Source organism: Notolabrus celidotus, chromosome 10 (assembly GCF_009762535.1).
Source record: "Notolabrus celidotus isolate fNotCel1 chromosome 10, fNotCel1.pri, whole genome shotgun sequence".
In the NCBI taxonomy this organism is placed as follows: Eukaryota; Metazoa; Chordata; class Actinopteri; order Labriformes; family Labridae; genus Notolabrus; species Notolabrus celidotus.
The window spans coordinates 4,266,716-4,286,640 of record NC_048281.1 but is presented as its reverse complement, the minus strand read 5'-3'; the positions used below and the strand labels follow the sequence as shown (position 1 = coordinate 4,286,640).

The window sequence follows — 19,925 nt, the reverse complement described above, 5'->3', positions numbered from 1 at the left end:
CCTGAGGAGAGAAGTCAAGATGGTCAGAGATGCTGAAAAGAAAAAGGGCAAATAGAAGGAGAGTAGAGAAAAAAAACAAGAAGCCTTGACACTTTCTTTTCAGGAGTTTGAATAGAAACGAGAGAGGGTTAAAGCTTGGTTTGGCCACTTTAAAAATATCTATTGAGTACAGTATTTACTTGAAAAAAGGACGACCCCCTCTTTTCAAGACTAATTCTGAGAAAATGACTTTTTATTTTCTTGTAAAGAAAACTATTTGGATTGGCAATATGATAAAACAAACACATTGAATGTATTTTAAAATCAACAACAACATTTAAATGGGATACAGTGTGATCCTGATCCTGATCTGTGTGTAACTGAAGCACTTATGGTATCAGTATTTTAATTATCAGAATCAAAATCAGTAATACTTTATGTATCCCGGGAGGAAATTTAGTCATTAAAGTTGCTCCTCCTTACACAATAAGTAAGAATATCAAATAATATTAATTGAAGGAAGCAATTAATAAGATATAAATACAAATACAATGAAATAATGATAATAAAAGTATGTACAGAAGACAGAATAAGCTATGTAGAAAATAAATACAGTCCCTGGAGATCAGGAAGAGGGCCCTCTGGTGGTCTGTCTGGAGTCTGGCTATGGCAGCGTTGAGAGCGTTGGGCGCCGTAGTCTGGTTGGCAGAGGGGGGATGTAAACAGCTACCAGTATGACATGTGAGATCTCCCTGTGCAGATAATATGGTCGGAGGCCCACAGCGCTCTCGCTGCTATCCCGGTCTGCCCCGACAGTCTGGAAGCCGTAAATGGAGACGTTGTGATCAGGAATATCCTGATGCAGCCACGCTTCTGTGAAGCACACCATGCTACACTCATGAAACTCCGTCTGACTCCTGGCTAGTCCTGTTAGCTCGTCCATCTTATTATCCAGAGATCTCACGTTGTCCATGATGAGAGAGGAGAGACACGGCTTCTATCTCCTCTCAATAAACCTCTGTCTTCTTATACCAGCTCTCCTCCCTCGTAGCTCTATGCCTCCTCTGCCTCCATGTGTCCCTAATCTCATAACGTTGTTTAACGTCTCTGCTGCTTTTAGAATTGTTTCCCGAAAAAAAAAAGCGTCAAAAACTCGGCCACAAACCTCTTCTACTTTTGAGCATCTTTGTTCACCATGTCACATCTTTCATTCCCATTGCCTTGTAGCGGTGAGTGACAGCTAGCATCAGTCATGAGGGGTACAGAGAAGTGTTGGTCTGTTGTAACAAATATTGACTTTTGATTACTAAACCCGAAACATAAGAAGATCCCACTTTTCTCAGATGTATTTTGATGAAAAACAGCCTGTCTCATATTCAGATCAATACGGTAAAGAGAGGTAGAGGGTAAAAAGGTGAAACAAGTACGCCTAAGCCTTGAAGAAGACTTGGGTCGCCCATAGGTAGGCAAGAAAAAGGCAGGCAGGTTGGTAGATATGGGGTTCTAACATATCTGACATTTTTCTTTCTTTTTGTGTTGGGACATTCCCTCTTCAACTATAAGCAAAGAATGAAATTAAGATGGCTTTAAAGAAAAATAAGTATTTAAGAGAAAGAAAGAATGAAAGGCTTCTGCTCTAAGTGATGGGCAGAGACTACAAGAAAGATACCAGGATGAAAGAAAGGGAAGGAAGGTGAAATGAAGTGGGAGGAGGTTGAAAGGGAAGGAACTGTGCAGGATGAGCTTCAGAGGTGAAGGACTTGGATTCACTCTGCAGGAGTGGTGAGTCCTGAGCAGGAAGGGAGGATGAAGAAAAGACCCAGAGGCAAAAACAATGACCATGTATGTTTCTTTTAAGGTTCAAAGGTGTCGGTAAGAGAGAGGAGAGGTTGAAGGAGACAGGACTAAAAATGTATTTATTCAAAGGAAGGGCGGTACAGATACGGAGGATAAACAACCGGAGAAGTGAGCGCTAACTCGATTACAGTGAGTGCAACAAATGGAACTGAGCAAAGAGGGAATAATACACACTCTCAATCCTACACAGTCACATATATAGATCTTATTTAAGAGACTCAATGGTGGTGGTCGTATTGGAAATACTGCTTCCAAACCAATTCAGGCGACTCGAGGAACAGTCGAGTTGGAGTTGGGACTGTAGCCTTACCACTTGGCTAATAACTGCAACAGCCCACCTGTCAAACCACATACACCCCGTAATATGAATGAATGAATATGAGTTATGAAAGATTCACCCCCTTTGCTGCAGCCAGTCTTAAGTGGACGCTTGAGAAACGTATTTATTTCTCTTTATTTTTTGGCCTTTCATGCCGTTATCGAGGGGTTAAGACTAAGGGGTTAAAAAACTGGATTCAGGGCCACTGGTTTGATTTGAACCTGGACCGCCCACTCCAAGGACTACAGCCTCTGTACATGGGGCACATGATTTGACCAGTAGGCCAAACTGTAGCCCCAACTGCAATTCTGCATGGGCTTCATTTTTTAACAGCTGTGGTTGCTGCTTGCATTAAAGTCACTTATGCACATACACCAAATTATTAAGGTACAGATAGAGGTTATGGAGCAGTGTGTCTGTGTGTTACCACCATAGACTGTATAAATAATGGACGCAGTATCCGTAACGTCACCCATCTGTTCCTGACCGCTGATTTGAAGCCAATCGTCGGCAGGAGCCATATTGAAACATAGACTGTAAATAAAAATGGACAGCGTTGCTCCGCCTCTTCCCGTTGTACGGTTCTGAAGCCAAAAAATCCCTCTCCTGGGCGCCACCATTGTGCAGCCAGAGCCTGTGAAGCCACTGTAATAAGCTCCGCCCTACAGCATAACGTCACAAGACGCTGTGTGTCCTTTGAAGTTTCCCTCTATGGCTGTGAATCAAAGGAAACCCGGAAGTAAAACCCCGTTTTTTAAAACTCTAATAACTAACAAAAAAGAAACTTTTCAGAAAAAAGAGGACTTGGACACAAAACAGTCAAATACTAACTACATATCACCACAGCATACGGATGTGAGAAACGTTCATACAACGTGTATTTATTTTTTAAAGTTTGACTGCTCCCCCATTCAAATGAATGGGGGAGACAGATTTTTTGACCTACGTATACTGCAGCCAGCCACCAGGGGGCAGTCACACTGCTGAAAGCCTCACCACCAGGGCCGTGTCCAGCACGCTTGTATTGGAATTGCAGAACTCAACCAGGCATAGTGTGACGTAATGGGGCGGAGTTTGAGCCAACCACATGTAAACATGTTTATTTCTGCTGTAAAGATCGTCTCTTTTGAATGGGTGTGTATGTGGTTTCTGGTGTTTCTGCAGCCAGCCTCAAGAGGATTCTCGATGAATTGCAGTTTATAACACTTCAGCATGGGCTTCATATTCAGAGCCCGGAGGTTGCTGCTTGGTTACAACACATGTTTGCAGAGGTCAGACCAGTGTTAAATGGGCCTAAAGTCAACAAAAACAAAGAAAAATCTGTGGGGGTGCAGTTGACCTTGTGGCTTAGGCATGCGGCTATAGCCCTTGTCGCAGCAATCACAGGTTTGACTCCTGGCCTCGATCATTTGCTGCATGTCTCTGCTTCCCACTTTTCCTGTCTCTCTTCAGCTGTCCTATCAAATAAGGGCAAAAATGCAATTAAATTCAGAAACACAGTCCGAGAGAGAAATGAGACCGTTTCAATTCTTAGCTATTCTTTCAGAGGATGTTAGTTTTTCCTCTTCTCTTCTATTCCTTTTTTTTTCTCACCACCATCAAGTAAAGAGTTATTACTGTTATTTGCTCTAGAGCCCTATTTCAAACATCCACCCGTTCCAGAAGGGAAGAAAAAAATCAATACCACTGATCGATTCTCGGCTATTTTCTCGTCTTCTCCCTCCACAAGCCTCCTCATGTGTGTAACTGTTAGTGTAAGAGAGGAGTCAGGGAGGAGCAGCACGAGTCTACGATCAGTGCACCGAGCCGTCCACACACACACTTACACACCCTAGGGCTCTTTAATCACACTCATCTGTTTGTGTTGACATGTACAAGTTGTGGACTCAGAGAAGAAGACAGAGGAAGAATCACTTAGGTCTTTGGATTTACACACAGACACATTATGAATGTACAGTATACACTGTAAAAACCATCCCACCAGCAGGGATAGAGTGGATAAATGGAGGTTAGAAAGGTGATGACATGAGAGGGTGGAGTGATGAGCAGCTGTCAGCGGAGGAGGGAGTCGGAGATATGGATGAGTGGAAAAATACAAAGGAACTAACAAAGGGATAGAGAGCAACAAATGCAAGGATTATGGGATAAAGGGATTTGTAAAAGAATGAAAACTCAATGTAACATTTTGACACCTGGATGAGTGAGATCATAGTAACATAGACAGGTAGAGCACTGTATCATAGGTCAGTTAAAACAAGCTGTAAAATATGACATATGAGTGCCAGTCAGGAATTTAACAGACTGATGATTAATCCAATGCTTCTCCCTCTCTAATCTACAGTGGGTCCTCTGATTGGTCGATACTGTGGGACCAGGTTTCCTCCAGAGATCCAATCATCTACAGGGATTCTCGCTCTGTCTTTCCACACTGACATGGCTGTTGCAAAAGATGGTTTCTCAGCACGGTACAACATGACACACAAGGAAGTCAGTGAAAGTAAGTGTGAGTTCTTTTATTTGGAAAGTTAAAAATGTGAAAGAATACTGGTGTTTATATCTTCCTTTCTCGTACTCCTCTCTTGTAGCGTTCCACTGCAGTAATCCTTTTGGTATGGAGTCGGGAAAGATCACAGACGACCAGATCACGGCCTCGTCAAGTTTCTATGATGAGCACTGGCTGCCCCGGCAGGCTCGACTCAATTACAACGACAACGGATGGACGCCAAATAAAGACAGCAACAGGGAGTACATACAGGTACCAGTCTGTTCCTAACTTTAGTTTATAAAACTTCAGCTGGAGAAAATCCAAGATGAATGGAGTTGTTCCACTATGGAGGGCCCGACAGCCCAACTGATACGGGAGCAATGTGCATAGTGTCCCTTGCATATGCTGGCATCATTGTTTGATATTTATCTAAGACACATCCACTGCTCCAAATGTTAATTAAATCAGCCCCATTCCTCTGAAATAACACAACATACAAATATATTTGCAAAAGCACAATCTTGGAACCCATCAGCACACATCCTGTTATAGACAAGGATATGCAAAAGTATCTCCGGGAACAGATGCCAACTTTTCAGTCGTTCCAGTAACGGTTCATCGACTTCCAGCCAAGACTTCCTTTTCTATGCAGTGTTTTACATCTGCAGCGTCACCATAGTCATTTCTGGTCTATTATATCCCACAGAGTAGCATCAGTTCATTCATTTCAAGCAGGTCTCAGTGTATAAAGATATCTGTTAAGAGAGGTAAATAAATCGTTGTCAGATAGGAGTCAGGGTCCATCACAGTGGTGTGTTTCCTGCCTGCTTTTGCTCTCCACACAGACTGATTTTCCTGAACACACCAAAGCCTGCTGATACATCATTGGTCAATACTATTTGGACTGCAAATGGACTAGAAACATACATCAGATCACTTCATGGGCTGAAATCCAGACCCCCCCCCCAGTACAGATTGGACATAATCTGTAAATAGAGATTAGCAGAAGCCAAAACATTTGCAATGAAAATGCTAGGCTGGCTGCCAAAATATCCACTTTAAAATTTCAATATCTGCTTGTAGTGATGATACAATTCTATGTCTACAACTAGGATAGTCCATGGAAATGGTTAAATGCTAAAAAAAAGAATCACTTGAAGCGTAAGACACAGTATATTTATAGCCAATTTACCAAAATCATACATTCATATGGAAAACAGGGAAATTCAGGCTATACTTTTCTATTATATCAAGAAATAATAAGGGAATAATTAAGTAATGTTTAAAACGGGTTTCTAGGTGACAAGATTGTGTAAATATATCAAAAAGTCAAAGGCTTCTTTGAATGGAAATTTTCCATTTTCATTGAAATACAGCACAAATCCAAAATCCTAATCTTAAAGAAATATCCACTTCTCGCTGAAGTTTACTCTGCCTCCCCTAAAAGCAGCCTGCATCCTTATTTTTATAGCATCCCTTTTCTTGTGTTGACAAGTCACACATAATAACTCTACCACAGCTATATTTGTGGCAGTGAATGTGTATATGTGTGGGAGAGAGAGTGAGTGAGAGCGAGCAAGTGGGAGGTGTAGTGATATCAAGGTTTAACAGCTACATGCCTGGGTAAGGCATTGTTTCCTGTATTCTATCACAGTGCCAACTTTGTGCCATCCCTGTGCCGAGGCTGAGTTATGAGGCTGTCTGGGTGAGAGGGGAAAGGCGGTGTGAGGTTCATACACAAGCTCAGCCAGAAATGGATTCAAACCAGCCTGGGAGGCATTCTGCAGAGAGACGCCTTCTGTAAACAGCACATTATCTGGTTGGGTGTGAACTTCTTGTACAGTGGCTTGCAAAGACTGGCTGCAGGTTCTGCTATACTTTCTAATACCCTTTTCTAAATTATGAATGTTTTATGTAATTTAGACATGTTTTTAGTCAACCAAGTAGTAAGATTATATGATCCTTCATTTGGAATTTTCCTGACCAAAATCTAGGAAACAACTGGGCCCCAAAAAAAAGCTTGTTAGATCTCGACCCTTTATTCCAGAGATCAGATTCGATAGCCCAAGATGTGAGGCTTCTAAGAAATCATGATGGGCTTTTTTGGGAGGGTTACAGAAAAAGAGCCAGCAAAAGATAAGAACCAGACAGACACCTCATTTATGATTTTTCAGGAACAAAGACAAAGCCACAGACAGCCACACACAGATGTGGAATGGAAGCAGTAGTTCTGATTGTCTGTGCTCCACTGTGGCCAAAATGTGGGCCAGCAAACACAGGAAGGGACTGAGGCCAAGAGGCAGCATGAGGCCAAGGTCTCCTCAGTCTCATCAGGCTTCCTTCCTGTCTCACCTCCACTGCAGCTGACTGCTCATTCTCTCTGGAACAATCTCAGAATGAGCTGACATTGAAGGATATGCCTAATGTGAATTAGTTAAACGACTCTCCATATTTACTTTTTTTTTGGATGGTGGGGTTCAGGTTGGCCATAACATCTCATCAGCCCCTGATCAGCCCCTTGATTTGGATGTTACCGTTCATTAAACCTCAGAGTTCAGGCGTAAAATCCTCCTGACAGATGGCTTGAAATCAAGTTTCTGCTTCCCTCGTGTTGTCGCTCCATCTCTCTCTGGTCACCAATGTTGTGGTCAGGTGGCTGCGTTCCACAGAGGCTGTCAGCTGTTCCCCTTCGTTAACACCTAGCAGCGAGCACGGCCCCTGCATGTGTGTATTTTTGCTTGTGTGTGTGTGAGTGTGTGTGCAAGCTCCTGTCTTGACAAGCAGCTGTCAGAAATGCCATCGTGCCTCTCCTTCTTACTTCTTGCACTCGCCTCTCTTGTAACTTAGTGTGTGCATATAAGTGTGAGTGTGTCTTTTAAGATATGTGTGGCCCATGCGGCGCAGCATGTGTGTGTTGCTATGTTGGCTCAAGAGCCACGTGTGGGGTTTAAATCTCTCTTTGGACACTTTCTCGGATGTAGCTTATGTTGTTGTTCTCTTCTTTCTTTTCACTTAAGTTATATTCTATCCTGTACTATTCAATTCTATTCCATTTAGATCTATTCTAACTATTCTACCTTATTCCCTCATTCTATTAAAGAGTAAAATACAGTATCATATACACTCTCTTTTTTCCCTCCATAATATGATGTTATGATATGATACCACACTATAAAAAACAACCTGTGGATTCTACTCAATAAGATTTAGATAATAATTTGCACTCTATTTAAAAGTGTAAATGTTACCTAATGTTTAAAGTGAAGACTTCCTATATTTTACTTTGATAAAATACTAAAATGATTTAGGTAATATCTACTCATATTTTTTGAATAGATTTCACAACTTAAAAATAAGTAATAACAACTCATGTGCTTTTATGTTATTAAATGGTAAATGTACTTATATAGTGCATTTCTACTCTTTCTGACCAATCAAAGCACTTTCACACTACTTGTCACATTCACCCATTCACACCCATTCACTCACTGATAGTAGAGGCTGCTATGATGACTGCCGGAGCTGGGATCAACCGCCAACCTTCCGATTGATAGATAACCGACTCTACCCCACTGAGCCACAGCCACCCCTAGCTATACAGACAGATTAGAGGCAGTACGTGATTAGCAAACAAGCTAACAGCTAAGGCAAGACATTATTAAAACAATGTCTTTATTATGATTTACCACAACTGGTGCCCCACCCCACTATTAGGCCATTTGTGGCCCCACGCTGCCGGGGGTGTCCTTTATTTTTCTGCTTGGAAGGTGGAAACCCTAATATCAATCCTACCTTCCACCAGGATGCCAAACCACAACAGGAGAGTCCCGCCAACCGAAACTGTCCTCAGAAAAGAAGAAGTGATGACGCATGCGCACCCTTCAGTGCACACCCAATATTTTTGGGTAGATATTATTTAGTTAATGTGTAGAACGTTTTACTCTTAAACATCAAATGTACCCATCATAATACAATTCACCTGCTGACCTAAATTTCTTATGTATAATTTAGACAATTTGTATGAATTCTATTTACTACCCACAAAAATCCTTATTTACAGTGCACATAAACAATGCTATACAATGAATTACAATGAGATAGAATATAATGGGAAGGGATACATTGCACTTCAACACAACACAGTGAGAAAAGATACAATACAATATGATAATAAATGATTTCACATGACATGATGTGATACTGTATGATGTAATACAATTCCATACCACAAGATACAGTAGGATACAATATGATTAGACTCAGTACACTACATTAAGATATAGTATGATACCATAGGATATAATATGACCCCTTACAATAAGATATGATATAATATGACATATCTAATTATACAAAAGTTAACATATCATTTTCCTTCTTTGCTTTGTACAATTCTGTTTTGCTTAGTTCATCTCAAATCTATCAGCTTTGATTATGCTATTCTATTCTACTCAGTTCTCTTCAATTCAACTGAAGTACATTAAATAATCTTTGACTCTATCTTTTTATTTCCTTTTCTATGCATCACTGTTTTTGTTGCAGACTGTATTTCTCATTGTGTAATGTATTCTCTTGATACTCCATATTCTGGAATATCTGATTTCTATTCCCTTTTATTCTCTTCTCTTCTCTTCTGCCCAGTTCTATTCTGGTCTGTTCTTTACAGTTCTACTCTCTTCTGATCTATCCTCTGTGTTTCTTCTCTGGTCCAGTGAGGTGTGGTGCAGATTGATGATGTGAGCTCTGGTGGCTCCGTTATTCTAACAACTCTTTGATTGATGAGAAGCCTTGGGAAGGCTCACTTAGCATGTCTCTCTCTCTCTTCCCCCTCTCTCTCTCTTTCTCTCATTCTCCTTCTCTCCTTCTCTCTCCTTCTCTCTCCTTCTCTGTCTCTCTCCCTCTCTCTTTCTCTTCTCATTCATTTATTCTTCATCTCCTTCACTCCTTTCTCCCTCCCGCTCTTATTCCCTTACTCCACACCCTTCCTCTTCTCATTCGTTCCTGTCCTCAGTTCCGGACTATCGATTAGTTGTCTTGGTGGATCTCTGTCTGGCCCTAAGCGTGCAGGGGCATGTGCATGTGTGTGTGTGTGTGTGTGTGTGTGTTTGTGGGTTTTTTTGTGTGTATGTGTGTGTGTTGGAAGTAATCTAAAACACCTGTCTCTCTGACAGATAACAAGCGCAGCATTTTACCTCCCTCCATGTTTTGTACTTTACCCCTGTGGGACACACAGCACGCACACTCGCTCTCTCTCTCACACACACACAAGTTCTGATTAATCTACAGGTTTCAACAGCTCCAATGGAGGAGAAAAAATGTTATAACTTACAATAAACCCTTTCTCATCTGCTGCTCTTTATTTGTCTGCAGCCTCTTTTTGTCTGAGGCTCTTTTCTCTTCCACACAAAAGCTTATTTTGTAAAGTAAAGGCCTGTGTCTCCAATCAATATCACAGTGTAGCAGAGGACATGTAAACCGGGGGCTAGAAAATGGAACAGAGTAATGTGTGCCGTGTTCTTGGTAAGGAATGGTAAATATGAAGTCTATTGAGTGATCTGTACAAATTGAGAGATTCAATACCTTTTATCTCGTTCTATTATTTGTTAAAGAGCTACTTTTTCTGCTTGATTTATTCATTTCGGACACTGTGGAGCAAAACAAATGTGTATCTACTCAAGGGACCTCGAAATGAAGGAGTGTAAAGTCTGCATCCACACAGTGGGATCCATGTTCAATGCTCCATGGCTAGCAGCATTCGGAACACGTAGCGTAGCATCCACAATAAGGGTAGGGAGGTGATTATGGCTATTGTATGGGAGGAAATTAAAATGAGCCCCGGGTCATTACTATCGATCTGCCAGGAGAGAGACACAGAGAGGAAAGGAAGGAGAGAGAGGGAGAGGGAAGGAGAGTAATGAGGGTGAGAGATGGATGCTCATTGGTTTAGGTGAATATTTTTGTGAATATGGAAGTCTTTAGCCAGTGTTTTAAAAGCTTTAGCTTTAGGGCAATTTGGAAGGTAAATAAGTCAAGGTTTGGGGTTTTAATTGGACATATCATCAGACACAGACCAGGTGTTTTCCCTATATCTATTCTGCTATTACTGTTTCAGATTTTTCAAATGAATTCAACTATAATGGTCCCACTGTGTTACTTGGATCCCTTCTTGCTTGTTTGATGCATCAGCCTCAATATTACGTTGATGATGCTCTATTTTCTATTAAAATCGCCTTTCTGTTCTTAACCAACAGGTGGACCTGCATACTTTAAAGGTGCTAACAGGCATTGCCACTCAAGGAGCCATTTCAAAGGAAACCCAAAAGGCCTACCATGTCACCACCTTCAAGCTGGAGGTCAGCACCAATGGAGAGGACTGGATGATCTACAGACATGGCAAGAACCATAAGGTAGGTTCAGACCCATGCAGGAAACACACACACTTCCACACATGGTGCCATGGGTTCAACCGCAAAGTAATCAGGGCGGCTAGAGAAAGTCTGGATGCTCTTAGGTGACACACATGCCTTGACATGCACCCACATGGAAGGGGCCGAGAAAAGCACGAGATGGAATATATGCAGCAAGAGTTGACCGCAAGCCCAGAACCCAACCGGTGTCTGCAATTACAGCTATTCCACCACCGTTCACTTGGCTTCATTTAAGGGTTTACGACCAAGCCAGAAACAGCACACGTCTCCGAGCTCCAGAGTGATACCTTACATCACGCTCACACCGCACAGTCTGCTCTTCACATCCCATCTGGTTTCTGTTACTTGCTGGTCAGATTTCTGCCTAACGTCGACCTGCTTGGTCAGGTTTTGCGAGCCGCTGCTCTCAGAGGCGTTAAAGCATGATGAATCATCGTTGAGTATGCTGCAGACTGGGAGTGCTGGGTAGGAATGAAGCAGACACTACCACGGGTCTTTAAAATGGTTGCAACTTCAATTAAACCAGAGGAACGTTCCAGTGGTTGCGGCTGTTTTTTTCCATCACACTTGTGCTATAGTGGTCACATATGTTTGTCCTGCGGTCTAACGCCACGTCTAGCTGTGTGCCATAAACCATGATTCCTCCATGAAGATCACTAATGCATGCACACACACTGACATGCATATGTACAAATACTTTAGCCTGTAAGAGGGAAACGGGAGATCCAGTCTTACCATCTGCATGCAGGTCCTCTGTGGACTTCAGATGCCATAAGGCTTATAGTTTTAGCTATCTCACGGAGAAGTGATTGATGCATGAAACACTGGGAGATGTAGAACAAAAACATAGTTAGGGGGGAAAAGTAATGTGTAGGAAGATAGGAAGACAAGCACCTAGTGTACACAGCATGTTTTTAACTAGGTGCTATCCTGTTTTTAAGTGACGACGTTGCACCTCCACATAAAACTGTTTCTGGTTCCAAGCCAATAACACATATTGTATATTCAGTATGCTGCAGTGCTGTGTTCACTGCTGTTTTTAATAGATCAGAAAAAGACCTTCATTAGTCTATTTTGTACTTACTGTATGTGATGAGAAAGAGAAAACGTGAGGGCTGAAGTCAATCACTTCAGTAACATTTGCAATTGGCGTAAAGGGAAACTCAAATTAAGTTCCATAAAGTTAGCATTAAGCTATGGCATGGGTATTATATGCCACTTATAGATGCATCATGCTCATATGAGTAATGTACTTAGAAATATGCTAGGCATTTTAACATATTCACTAGCAAGGACCACGCCACACAAGGATATAAGTTTGAACATTTAATGAATTATTTGCGCGTAGTGTGGCCCAGCAGAAGGAGACTCAGGATGGGGGTTCCGTCTCAGCGTTATCCTGCTAGAGCTGATCTTGACCCCGGGTTGTACCTGGAAGTAGACAAGGGCATAGAAGAAGCCAGCAATAGTTGAGTAGAAGGGAATAAGGGAAAAGGTTAAGTGGAGTAGAGATTGGAGTAGGCTGGCTATGTTTAAGTAGGCTTGTCAGGTGACTGAGGGCGTTGTTTAGGCGTGGTCCTGCTCCCCAATTTAAGTTAACACCTTAACTTCATCAGTTACAAATAGCAACAGTAAGATACAGGTGTGAATGATCCCAGATAACACACAGTCTGTGCCCAGTTCTTCTCCCTCTGCGGATATGATTCACTGCATGCAGGTACCGTGATCAATGGAGGATCACGGTACCTGCATGCAACTGTCAAAAACCCTGCTTAATTCTAAGACTGTAAAACACAGAGAAAAAGGAAGACTTAGTATAGCTACAACTTGTTAGTGAATGATTGGTATCAGCTTGTGGATATTACAGTACTTTCTCAGCTAGTGTCTTGTGTGTAAACCACCACAAAGAGCAGGGGAGAGAAAGTGTTTACTAGCAAGCAAAGGAGCATTTTTTGAAACACTTTGCAGCACTTATTCATCTGTTTGGTTGTCAGACAGAGCAATACTCTGCTGACACCGTGGGGATATGATTTAATAACAATACATTCAGATTAATGATGATGTTTTGAGGTCAGCTGTTGGTGTCACCACCCATAATCCCCCTTGATTCCCCCTATAACCCTGGAAAGCTGCCTCAGAGCTGAATGCTAAGGGAGCCACACAGGGGTGTGTGGGTGTGCATGTGATTATGACTCTCTCTCTGTGTGTGTGTTTGTGTGTGTGTGTGTTTGAGGGGGAGGAGGGGTTTTGAATAAATCAGCAACAGCTTCTGATCGCATATCCCTCGTTTGTCTTCCAAACACACACACACACACACACACATGCACCACCTCACACCAACTGGTAAGGGTCTTTTGAGCGAGAATCGGCCCCCTGGAGGGTCAGTCTGTGCAGCAATCTGATCGTTCTGCCCTGGGCCATCAGTTGCTTTACTTCATTCACTTCTCCAGATCAGAATAAAAGAGGATGAAGAGGGAAATAGGAGGAGAGAGAGCTGAGAAAGGACACAGAGAACGATTGTAATTTGACCAAATATCTAAACTTCTAAGATGGCATACCTTAGACGGCCTCCACTTGCAGTTGGCTATCTCTGTCAGCTTTTGGGGTGTGAGTTAGTGTTTATAAAAAGTGTGTTTCATGTTAAATATTATAAATAACTCAAAAGCAACAGCCTAGAAGATCTTTTGGCAGAGTGATTTATGGCTTGGGTGTGTAAAATCCCATGTCTACATCCAGATAACTCAAGGAAATGTTTTTTATAATTGAGAGCAGATTTTGGAGCAGTTGTAAGTATGTAACATTTTACTTTTCCTAACTTTAATGCACAGGAAAGCTGTATAGACATGTTGATTTATTGATTTAATTCAATAAAGAAGCCTTTCTGCCAAAGCAAAGGGGAAAATAGAAGTGACCCAAGTCCTGTCTGCCTCACATTTTGAACTCACATCAAACTATCCATTCATCCATGAATCTCTCACCTGACATTTTCATTCACGTACCTCTTCTCGAGGTCCCTCAAAGTCTATTCATCCACCTAATCTCCTATCCCTGTCCACAGTCCTCACATCTCCTTCCACCTCATCCTTCCACTCTTGCTCTCTTCTGCATCTCTCTTCTTTTGCCTCCCTCAGCACTCCATCATGTGTTCTCCCTCCCCCCATATGTTCCTGAGAAAGTCATCATGATTTAGACAGGCAAGTTTATGCTGCCTGAACAAATGACTTGTCTGTGCTTGGCCACGGTGTTGGTTTTGTGTGTGTGTGTGTGTGTGTATGGGAGAATTATTGAATTGGTGTTTTATGAGCAAGAGGCATTAAAGGAGGACAAGAATTGATGAGATCCACATGGATAGTAGAAAAGAAAAATATGAGCATAGTGTACTTTCTGCACTCACACAAACACACACCTGAACACATCACAACTATGTATCAATGTTGACAGAAACTGCACACAAATACATGCATGTAGATAAATGTGTGATTTCAGCCCTGTTCTGCATATGTTAGCTCATTTCTCAGATGAGTTACTTTTGATAAAGCAGCAACTGCACACGCACATACACCCACTGGTGGTTTTAAACATCTGGGAGCCAGCCCATAGAGGCGGAGCTAATGTCACACAGCAACATAATGATTTGTGTGATCTATAATGTCTGTGATAGTGTCATTAAGGTTCCCGCTGAACCAGATGGAGCATGTGGAATACATGTTAACTTGCTGGAATGTTTAAGGGAGAAGGAGAAGTAATGTTCATACAACATTTATTTCTGCGTTGTACTGACAGGCTCCCAAATGACAGGTACTGAATCAAGACATTCAGCCGAGTAAGCAAACAGATGGGCAGAGTGGAAGACACAGGGGCAAACAAGACTACTTTAGAAATATCCACGGCAGAACAGGGATGCTCTTGTGCTTCTTTTTTGGAAATAATAAACTGTTAGTTTAAAAGAGAACTTTGAGGCCGTGGGGCTGGATATGAGAGGGTGGGCACATGGCGAGAAAAGCAGGGATTTTTATTGAACGGAGATTTGGAGTTGAGAGATGGTGTTGCCTTAAGCCCGGCCCACATTCATAGATTTTGAATACCTTAAACGATTTTGAAATGTGAAAGAACCCACAAGGTTTGACAGATTTAACAGTTAAATTCTTATACTGTGTGGAGTTCAACAGGATGATCACCACAGCACACCTTGTACTAACAGATTCTGCTTTCAAACAGAGTCCTCACTGTAAGACTGGAAATCTCACAGTCAAACTTGACTTAACAGTAAAACAAACATAGTCCAATGAAGGGATTATTGTTGAGTTAACTGTTGTTAGCTACTTAGGTACCTGGTTCATCTATTGCTATCACATTTGTTGACCTCCTCTCTCTGTCAGTTATGTTGTCCCATGTTCTAGAGCAAGGGTTCCCAAACTTTTCAGCCTGCGACCCCCAAAATATAGGTGCCAAGAGTTGTGACCCCCACTGTCCCTCGAAGTCATTACATGTTGCTTCATACCTCATATAGCTGGTCTGCAGAAAATTGGCCTACCTAAAACATTCTGGAATGTAAAATTCAACCATGGAACAAGTTAGTGACATGAAACATGAAAACCAGGTTTGGTTTTGAGGGAAGCTCTAGGGCCAAGAATGACAGGAGTCAGGGTTATTCTTTAACTTTAGTGGCACAAGATGATCAAATTCTTGGATTTAAAAAGACACTGCAGCTTTTAAACAAGTGTGTTGGGGTGACATTCATAAATTGCAGATATAAAGTGTAGAGGTACAATTATTGTGACCCAGGGGGTCCAAACCCACTCTTTGGGAACCCCTGTTCCAGAGGACAAGTTGTGTTGTTACATAACAACAAGTTGGGCCTTCATTTCTAATGTTCATCTTATTTTACGCTTTGCATTTACTATTGTCCCCATGGCTGCGTTTATTGTGCTGCCTTTTTCTAGTCAGCTTACTTCCTGATGAGCTTTCATTCCTCTCCATGTGACAATCCATAGAGTGCATGCTCTGTTGTCATCAGAGTTCCCCTTACTCACAGGATACCTGATCTGGATTTTATATCCGATCATTTTCCAAGCAGATCGTGGGAAGAATAATCACTCTTGCAAACCTTACACTACAGAAAAATCTGTCATGATAATCTTTAAAACCATAACTAAACTATTTTGCAGAAACAGAGATTCAGTGAGATTATAGTATAATGTGCACTTGGCTTTAGTTTGAGTGTTAATCTGGAGGACTCCGAGACCTCTTTGCAGGTTAAGCTGAATGTGCTACAAATGTCATTATGTAGCCCTTCTGACTCATCGTCTGTGGCCATTACAACACTGGACCTCAGCCAAGACCAAAACCTCCTATTCCCACCTTAATCTGTGGGAGGGAAGGATGGATGGAGAGCGAGGGATAGAGGAGGGAGACGTGGGTTGAATGAGAGGAATGGTGATGAGAGAAGAGTGTAGGAAATTGAGGGAGAAATACAGAAGAAAAACGCAAGCAAAAGGTCAACCAGTGAAGCACTGAAGAGAAAGAGAGAGAAAAAGTGAGCTGTGCAAAGGGAGGAAGAGAGGTGGAAACCAAAGGGAGAAGAGTGAGGTTCATAGGGGAACGAGTGAGGGAAGGAAGGAGGAGGCAGAAGGGAAAGGCAAGAAGTGTTCACAGGGGAAACACGGCACAAAAAGAAAGAGGGATAGATGGATGAAGGAGGAATAATGAGAATAGCAGACAGGGGTGTTGACCACAAATCCCTCTGGAAAGATCAGAGGTCCCAGCAACACAGCCTGGAAGAATGTCAGGAGAGAGGATATTAAATGAATCGGCAGCGGGTTGCAGGAGGGCGGGGCGAGGTGAGGTGAGCGAGAGAAGAGTCTCTGAAAAATGGAGAAGGAAAAGTTGAGAAAAAATGAGAGGAATGGGACAAAGGGGAGTGTTTGAGCGTGACATGTGTCGCTGGGTTCAAGAGATCTGTGGACTGTACTGTCACACACACATGGAATTGGCTGTCAAACACAGGTTTCCTCCCTGACGTCAGTGTGTGTGTGTTTGTCCTTGTGTGATGAAATTAGAGGAGATGGAGTTTGTTTTACTATTTTATAACTATATCCACACACAAAGACAAAAAGCACACACACACACAGCACGGACATTTGAATAATTCAACATGTCTGTGCTGGTCCTCACCGGCTGACTGACTGCCACCCTGCAGGGTGACACAAACACACACACACACACACACACACACACACACACACACACACACACACACACACACACACACACACACACACACACACACACACACACACGCACACACGCACACACACCTGTTCTTTTCTATCCCATGAGGTGAACCTTTTCCTCACCATGCTCTTTTTTCTTTCCTGTAGTTACATGTTAAGCCTGGTTAGCAGCATTTTGGCATCAAACCAGACACAGGTACACAATGTGCATCCTTGTACACAGCACACTATTGTTATTCAGCAGAGCAGGTGTGTGTAATTGAAGTCAAAAACAGCATTCACTTCATGTCTGTCACCTTTGACCTCCACTGAGAGATGAAAGCGCCATTTGAATATGGAAGACTTCCCTCGCTTGGCATTGTTCTTGGTGCTAAACAACGGTTTGTGGATGTGTTGTGAAGGTTTCTTAATGATCAGATTTTCCACCTGTGCTAAGAAACAAGGGAAGCTGACACCGGGCACAGATGCTGAACTTAACACCTCTGATGTCTTTCTCTCACACACAACCTGAGCTTGCTTGTGGTGGTCGTCCATTAGCTGATTGCTGCAGAAGCCTTTTAGAAAGAGTCTGTTAACAGTGAATGATGGAGTCTAAGACCCCAGAGATGCATATCCCCTTACATCGACTGTGGATTCTCACTGCATAGGGAGAGGCTTCTGTTTGATATTATGACCATTGAGCTTGACATAAGCAACAGTGACATAACATTTTAAACTGAATCATAGCATGTCACCACACTTAAAAGGTGGCAAGGCAAAGTTACAGAAGTTAGTTGAGTTACCTCACCTTTGAGTCTGAAGCCTGGTTTACACTTCTGCATTAATCCTTCGCAGCAGACATGAGCACTACATACGTCAATGTGTCTGTGTTAGGCAGCAATACTCCTCCACAATGCTTGAGGGCAGTGTGGTCTCTCTGACCGTTGGGTCGCCTGTTTCCAGCCAGGCTGCGTTTTCTTCTTGCTTTTTCACAGCGATTCCTAACGTTTTACGTTAATTTAGATCTCATATGTGCTGTTCATCATACAGTAATGACTACAGGGAAGAATAGAGTGGAGACGTCGGAGGAGATGAAATGCACAGCCGATTGACGGCGATTCCGGAAGTGCCGTAAATGCAGGAAATGCATTACCATTTTGGAGGAGGTGCTACACGGGCTAAGTGTGTAGGCCTCTGCATAAGTACGGGGGGCTACACAGACCTATGGCGTAAGCTACGATGTTGATCCTATGCACAAGCATCATCCAGACTTTGGTCCTGAGTCTCTAATTTCTGATTCTGAATTTGTATCAAGTCCCTTCTACAAAGGACTGCTGTTTCAGTCTGATCTATTCACTGTTACCTATTTTCAACCAACGTGAACCGGGTTGTATTCTCGGGCTGGTGGTCGCCCTGGTTTGGAGCTTTTTGAACTTGTGAACCAACACGGCACCCGTTTTTCCCAGCAGCGCTAGTGCAAACTTTCCCTCAAAACAAACGCGACGGCGGACAACGGCAGCTTGTCTCCTCGGCCGACCACTGCTTTGCCTTGGAATCCATTAGTCTCTTTTATTTTTTTGCTGCAGGACAATGGTGGAAACACATTTGGTTTGTGTTTGTGATCACGGCATCCCTGCCCTTTGCCCCTGATGTAAGCAGTTCGCGGTTCTAGACCAGCAAAGAGTTGGAGCCGCTCTGGAACCGGTTTTCCCGGCGGGAAGCCGGCTCACCGGCAGTCGAAACATTAGAAACCGGTTCTCAGTTGAGCCCCGGCTCCGAACTGGCCCTGAAACTGCCTCAGTCAAAAGGGGTATGTATGAACCTGGGCTGACTGTGTGGGACCTTTTGGGTGTGTAGAAAACCCAGTTTCATTTATTATCACTTCATTGAGACTTATCAGGGTTTCTGCTTTTGTACAAAAGAAAAAGGAACAAAATCAAGTCTCCCAAGTCTTAATGCAGTCAATGCTCAAGTCGATGTGGAAGTCTGAGTCATTAATGCTCAAGTCCATGGATCCTGGAAATCCGGACTCTAGTTGGACTCAAGTACTACAACACTGGTGAAAACTGTAATGTATGAAGGTGTTTCTTTAACTTCTGGCTGTTAAACAGATGCTAATAAATAAGTCACACACATCTCATTTGCACTGAATGATTGCTCCAACGTGGGTTGATAAGATCCAACAGGGAGGTTAAAACTGTAGATAAAGCACCACAGCTGTGCAAATCGAGCTCCATGCATTATGTAGAAAACTTATTTGCATGTTGACAGTGGGCCAGCTTGGCATTCATTCTGAATATTTAAGACAGTTTCTCGAGACTTTTCACAGAGATAACAAGTATTCTGTATGTGGTGATAAGCTCCTCTGGTATTGTCTCATCATTCACCAAGCTTTTAAAGGCTTACTGACTGGCTGTTGTACCATTGAGAGGTTTGCATCAAGCAGAATCTGAAAAGAAGTGGCTGCTCCATTTGGCAACACTTAACAAAGCGAAAAACAGAAAGACATAAAGGCCAGATTTATTTCCAAGAACCTGTGTATACAGAAGAGAATGGGGTGTACACAAACATTCAATTACTGATTCAAGAGCTGGTAAAGGACAGTTACAAGGTTAGACATTCACACAAACACATGGACACACATA

At 42.5% G+C, this 19,925-nt stretch overlaps 1 protein-coding gene across 2 annotated transcripts in view; it reads left to right on the top strand.

Annotated features, from left to right (window-relative positions):
• LOC117820823 (neuropilin-2-like) overlaps positions 1-19,925 on the top strand; it is a 136,257-nt gene that overhangs the window by 53,423 nt on the left and 62,909 nt on the right. For both annotated transcript variants that reach the window (XM_034694761.1, XM_034694762.1), the window contains exons 5-7: positions 4,497-4,652; positions 4,741-4,910; positions 10,892-11,047. In XM_034694761.1, coding sequence (XP_034550652.1) covers positions 4,497-4,652; positions 4,741-4,910; positions 10,892-11,047 — 482 coding nt within the window. The remainder of the gene's footprint in view (positions 1-4,496; positions 4,653-4,740; positions 4,911-10,891; positions 11,048-19,925) is intronic.